The sequence below is a fragment of the Elephantulus edwardii genome, unplaced genomic scaffold, assembly GCF_000299155.1.
Source record: "Elephantulus edwardii isolate Elephantulus edwardi_28Jun2011 unplaced genomic scaffold, EleEdw1.0 scaffold00061, whole genome shotgun sequence".
NCBI lineage: Eukaryota > Metazoa > Chordata > Mammalia > Macroscelidea > Macroscelididae > Elephantulus > Elephantulus edwardii.
In genome coordinates, this window is record NW_006399811.1 from 15426159 (window position 1) to 15432158 (window position 6000).

Consider the following 6000-nt stretch of genomic DNA (forward strand, 5'->3'; position numbering starts at 1 on the left):
AAAACACCTCCTGTGGGAAGGACATGGTTAGCAAAATAACATAGAACATATACTTTTTACATAAGAATAGAAATGAATAATATTGTTTCTGTTTCTCTAGAGAACTAAAGCAATAATTCCACAGATGTACAATAAGTAACTGACTTCAGAGCATTGTGGAGTGTCTTGAGATTTCCTAGAGGAGAGCTAGAGCCCACCACGTAGCTGACCAGTAATTCTAACGAGAGATCCAATCCACCCGCTTCTGTAATTTCTTGTCCACAAAGGCACAGTTCAAATTCGTCCATCATCTCCCACCCATGGCAGAAAAAAGAAAAAATGTTACCTTCAACTCTTGCTTTTTTTTCTGACCTAAATAGAGAAGATAGAGAACAAAAGAAAAGATGATGGTGAATGAACACTCTTATCCAGTTTCCACACACACTCTGAATGACACTTTCTGGAGTAGGGACACGGTTTCTTGTCTTTACATCATTTCAAAAGATGTGGAAGAATCTCACTTCAGGGGAGCATAAAGGGCAAAAACATAAACACATGAAGAAATCTAGTCTCTCGGCACTTACACGTCATCAAGAGAGAACTATGGCATGATCACCAGCCCACATGGTGAGAGGAGCCATTGAATGTGTCCCATAGCAATGAAAACTAAGACAAGCCAGATAAGCTATGGAGTCCCAAGATGAAGTAGTAGACCTATTTCTTTTTACCTCATCCTTTTTATGTATGTTTTGTACGGTACATAAATCCTGTGCCTTCCTCATCACCCCTGATTGACTTGAGCCCATTGCTGCAGTCTCTGTCAATCCATCTCCTTGAAGATCTTTCTCTCACTGACCCTCCACCTTTCCAAGCATGTCTTTTTCCAAAGATTGGCACCTCCTAACAACATGGCCAAGAAAACAAACAGATTCATCCTGGAAAGGGTTAAACCAAGCAACTCCTTGGAGGCAAGGATTCTGGGGCTTCGTCTGACATACTTTGGACCCGTTGCAAGGAGGGACAGGTCCTTGGAGAGGAACATCATGCTTGGGAGGGTGGAGGGACAGCGCAAGAGGGGAAGACCCTCTATGAGGTGGATTGATTCAGTGACTGGGGTAATTGGGATGGGTGTGTCAGAGGCAGTGCGATTGGCACAGGATAGAGCAGGGGTTAGGGCTGTTGTACATAGGGTCGCTATGAGTTGCAAACGACTCGATGGCACATAACAACAACAACAAACAACAACACGGCCAAAGCTTGTGAAACATAGCTTTACCATCTGTGCGTCTGAGGAGCACCCTGGCTGCACTTTCTTCAAGTTGTGTTTGTTGGGTTTGGGGGTTTTTCCCCCACTCTGTAGAATATTCAATGTTCTTCTCTAAAACTATTACTCAAAGGCATCAATTCTTTTTCTGTTATCCTTACTCATTGTCCAACTTTTAGGTGCATATCATGTAAGTGAAGACTCCCCCCCCCTTTTATTTTATTCCAAAAGTCAGGTGTACCTTTAAACTGACACTTTTTAGAGGAGAACTATTTTAAAGATATTTACTAAGGATGGTGTTTGATCAATAAAGATCATCACTCTAAAATGCAACTCACCATCAGACTGACCTGGAAATGCTGGAGTTTCCTTCCTGAAAATACAAATTTCTAAACCCCATCATGGTCATAAAAATTCAGAATCTAAAGTTTAATAGTATGTATTCTTAAGATCTTCCTACATTAATATGATATCCTTGTTTATTTCCTGGGCAGAAATGGGAAAACACCAAAAAGCTTTCAAGGACATTTTGAGGAGCGGTTGCAAAAAATTTAATATTATATATAATTGCTATACAGAAGTAACTTGTGGTCGCTGTGATGCTGAACAATGTGACACTGATGTGTCTAATGCGATAATGGTTACCCATGGTATACAGTGTTTGGTGGAGCTCCCTGATTAAAACAAGCTTGGAAGCAGGAGTGGCATCCAATTCCAAAATAGATTGCCTCCAGAAACCCTATGAACTTAGAGAAATGATGAAAGTTATACAATTTTTCAGGTCTTTCGTTCATAGGTTCAGTATGAATCGTCTATGACTCAACAGCACTTAACAACAATATTATGTAATATCATTATATTAATGTCAAATGTCTTAGATATGAAAGTTTGTTTTGTGGTTATGCAGTAATATGTCCTTGCTCTTAGAAAATTTATGCTAAAGTGTTCCATTTAGGGTGACTTATAACATTTGCAACTTACATTCAAGTGGCTGAGAAAAGGAAAAAAAAAGCCATGCATAAATATGTGTATTCATATTGGTGGTGTTTACCCTTGTGTGGATTCTACCCCATAATGACCTAGCATGATTAAGTAGAACTGCTCTCTGGATTTCCAAAGCTATAATCTTCATAGAGTCAGAATGTCACATTTTTCTCCTGCAGAGCAACTAGTGGGTTTGGACCGCTTAACACTGTACCAGCAGATTCTCTCCTTCATATGTATGTGTGTGTGTAGATATGTATATATACACAAACAGTCTTACTCTTCACTTATCAACTGTCTCATCATTAGTGAAAAGTCCTACAACTTAACTATTTTCCACATTAACAACTTATATTTGACAGTTGTGAACACTGAGGCATGAGTTGACTAGGGTGGTTAAGACTGTGTGTCAGTGGCCATGATTCTCAGTGGTTTGGCAGTGATGCAATGAGGTAATGAGGTGACGATGTAGTCATCCCTATTTTGTGATCTGATGTGGTCATCGTCAATTTTTGCATAACCCTGATTTTCACATCATGACCTGGACTAGGGGGATATGTTTGTATAAGAGGGGTGGCAAAAAGCAGAGGGTATAAAACATCAGCAATTGATACAGTTGAGTAAAAACATTCTTGTGTTTATAGTATTAAACTTTTACCTTGTCTGTAGATTTGACATTCTTCCAGATAAAAAGGGGAGGAGGTACTCAGGCAACCTTGATGAGCAAGTGATCATTAATCAAGGGATCATTAATTTGGAACCTACACAGTGATCACCTTTTTAGTGCATCTCTACCAAGCAACTACCCAGAGTGTGCCTAAAAAGCACCAGTAACAAAGAAACTGCTCCTTCCTCTTGTGAACTGGATTGTGTTCCACCCCCAAATATGTACTATAAATCTTAACTCAGTATTCAGGTTATGATCCTATTAGGAATGGGTTTCTTTTATGTAAACGAGACAGTATAAAGTGTATCTTAATCAGTCTCCTTAGATATTTAAAAGAGATGACGAAAACAAGCAGAGATGAGAGAAGGTAGATACTATGTCACAAGAAGATCACTAAGGAACCGTGGGAGAGAAGCTAAACAGACAATGACCCCCCACCCCCCCTCCAGACCTAGAGGTGGTATTCTGAATCTAGACTTAAGGCCACTCACTTGCCTTATTTCTGTTATGGCAGCACTAGATAGTAAGATACTTTCCAAGATAGCCTTCTCTTCACAATTGGAAGATTCTTATTGAGATAAAATCTCCCTATCACGTCTTTCGTTCATCATCTTGGCTGTTTCTTCTCCAGATATCTTTTCAGGGATCTGAAACAATCATTCTTTACTCAGTGATCAGGTGCAGTTACTGCACCCTTTCTTCGTGGGATGCCACTCCGTGCTTAAGAACTGAAGGTATGGGGACTCTTAGGGTTTAGACACAGCTGCCAAAATCCAGCACCCAATACATCACATAGTATCCTCAAGCCCTGAAGCCCAAGTGTGCCAAGGTAAGGCATCTACCTAATAACATGCTTTGTGTCAGAGAGGAGTGTGGGTGGGTGTGGTTGAAAACTAAGTGGCCAACTGTGGGAGAGGACAGGGGAGGCCAGAAGAGCAACTCCGTCAGGAAGCAGCCCAGGTACTCCTGTGCTCCAGACCTGGAATGATACCCACTGACCTGGTGACAACTGGGGTCTTCCTGGAGCACTGGAACTGGGAGGAGCAGGGATGTCGGGCTCTGGAAAGGTTTCCTCCTGGAGGTGACAGTAAGAGAAGATCTTAACCTTCCTTTGTACAAAGTTCTCAGATGGGAGTAGGGAGAGAGAGCCCAGCGGACCAGCATGGAAAAGGGTCAGATACAAATGCTTTCCCAAAAGTCAGGTTAGTGGCAGCATTCTAGGAAAGCTAAAGTACATGTTTGCTAAAAGGAGAAAGAGGGCTGGTTGGGTAAAAATAAAAATCACAGTCAAAATAAAAATCTGAAACTCCATCTGAAAGGCCCTTCTTGCCACCTCATCATCTCTTTCAACTACATTGCAAAGTTGCTGGAGAAGGGGCAGGGCATTGAGCTCTCATTACAGAGGCAGATGGCACAGCTCTTTATCCCTTCCCAAGACTTATTCCACACCATCTGATGACTTTTTCAACTTGTCAAGACATCCAGATATCATGACTCTGTCAAGGAAGGCTAAGCATGCTTATTAGAGGACAACACATTGCACTGTCTAAAGAAAAACACACATCTCTTCCAAGGGATGGTTTACATGGCTTGTCAGTCAGGTCCAAGAAAGTCTATTCTTGGATCTTTCAGATTGATGCAGGCACTCACTGAATCAATGTGCTAAAGCAGATCTTTCTTTTTCTCTCATAGTGTCACTGAACCTTCCAATACATTGACCATCCTTCCAGGTGAGGAACACTCATCTGGGAAGATTTAGCCTCCCATACAGTAAGCTTTTGAGTTCAGGCCACCTCTGCCCAGCAGGGTCCTGCAGATGCTTCCTCTCAACACATCTGCACTTTGCTACTCGTTCCTCAGCTCTGGGCAGCCAGCTTGAGGTGGGTTCAGGATGAGCAAGTCATTGATCTATGCTGGTGACAGTGCCTCTTCCACACTGCCTAGCTTCCTTCAAGGGAAAGGCCTGTCACTGAAGGGAAATGGGCCCGGCTCTGGCACTACATTACCTGGGGCTGCTGCTGAGGATGGATCCTTAGCTCAACAGGTTCAAGGTAGTTGCAAGGAACAAGCCCCTTCTGCAGTGCAAATCGCAGGATCAGAGAGGGAAAAGAAAGAAACATGTGCTTATCAGTACTTACAGCACAGGACAAGTCAAGTCCACAGGAGCCAGCACCACCCCCTGCTATTCTGCATACCTGCCCATTAAACATGACCGTGGCCCAGTTATCATTGCCTTTCTTCAAAACAAAAACAATGTTCCCTGGCATGACCTGGAGCTCTTCTGATGTCTCAGGCACAAACCCAAACAGCACACGGTGAGCTTCTCCTTCCAGAGCCCTGCATGGAATAGACACAAGATCCTGTATTTAGCCTTGCCCGTATTCCCTCACACAGTGTTATGGGACATCTGCAACAGACTTAGTTCCATTAACTCCATGCTCCCTCTGCCACCTAACTGCCTATGTGACCCTGAGTTTAAGGTGCTTGTTTGTCCCAGGCCCTTGGAGAGACAAGATGGAAAATTGCATGTGTATGTGCTCTGCAACCACATTGATGTCATTGTTAAGGGACATTGAATCAAATATGACTCATAGTGACCTTGTGAACAAGGGATCTGAATGCTGCCTTTTTGCATGCCATCCTCACCATCTCTGATACCCTCGAGCCCGTTATTACAGTCACTGTTAATCTATCTTGTGGAGGGTCTTCCTCTCTTTCACTGACCCTCCACCTTTCCAATGATGTCCTTTTCTAAGGACTAGCCCCTCCTAATAATATGTTAAAAGTATGTGAGATGAAGTTTCATTATCCTTGCCTCTAAGGAGCACCCTTTCTAAAACATGTATGTTTGCCCTCTTTCTTGGCAGTCCAAAGGATATTAATCACTCTCCTCCAACACCACAACTCAATGGCTTGAGGTCTTCTATCATCCTTATTCATTGCCCAGGTTTTAGCTGCAAAGCAAGTAACTGAAAAGATTGTGGTCTGGATCAGGTGCACCTTAGTCTTCCAACTGACATCATTGCTCTTTAGCACATTGGAGAGGTCCCTAACAGCAAACTTACTTACTTACTTTCTTACTTTCTTTCTTTCTTTCTTTCTTTCT

General features: G+C 42.4%; 1 protein-coding gene across 1 annotated transcript in view; it reads right to left on the bottom strand.

The window, feature by feature from the left end:
- Nucleotides 1-6000, bottom strand: part of NCF2 (neutrophil cytosolic factor 2) — a 62241-nt gene that overhangs the window by 10692 nt on the left and 45549 nt on the right. Inside the window, exons 8-11 of the mRNA XM_006887784.1 lie at nt 5090-5231; nt 4901-4969; nt 3894-3969; nt 326-351 (exon numbers count right to left, since the gene is read on the bottom strand). Of these exons, the coding sequence (XP_006887846.1) occupies nt 326-351; nt 3894-3969; nt 4901-4969; nt 5090-5231 (313 nt within the window). The remainder of the gene's footprint in view (nt 1-325; nt 352-3893; nt 3970-4900; nt 4970-5089; nt 5232-6000) is intronic.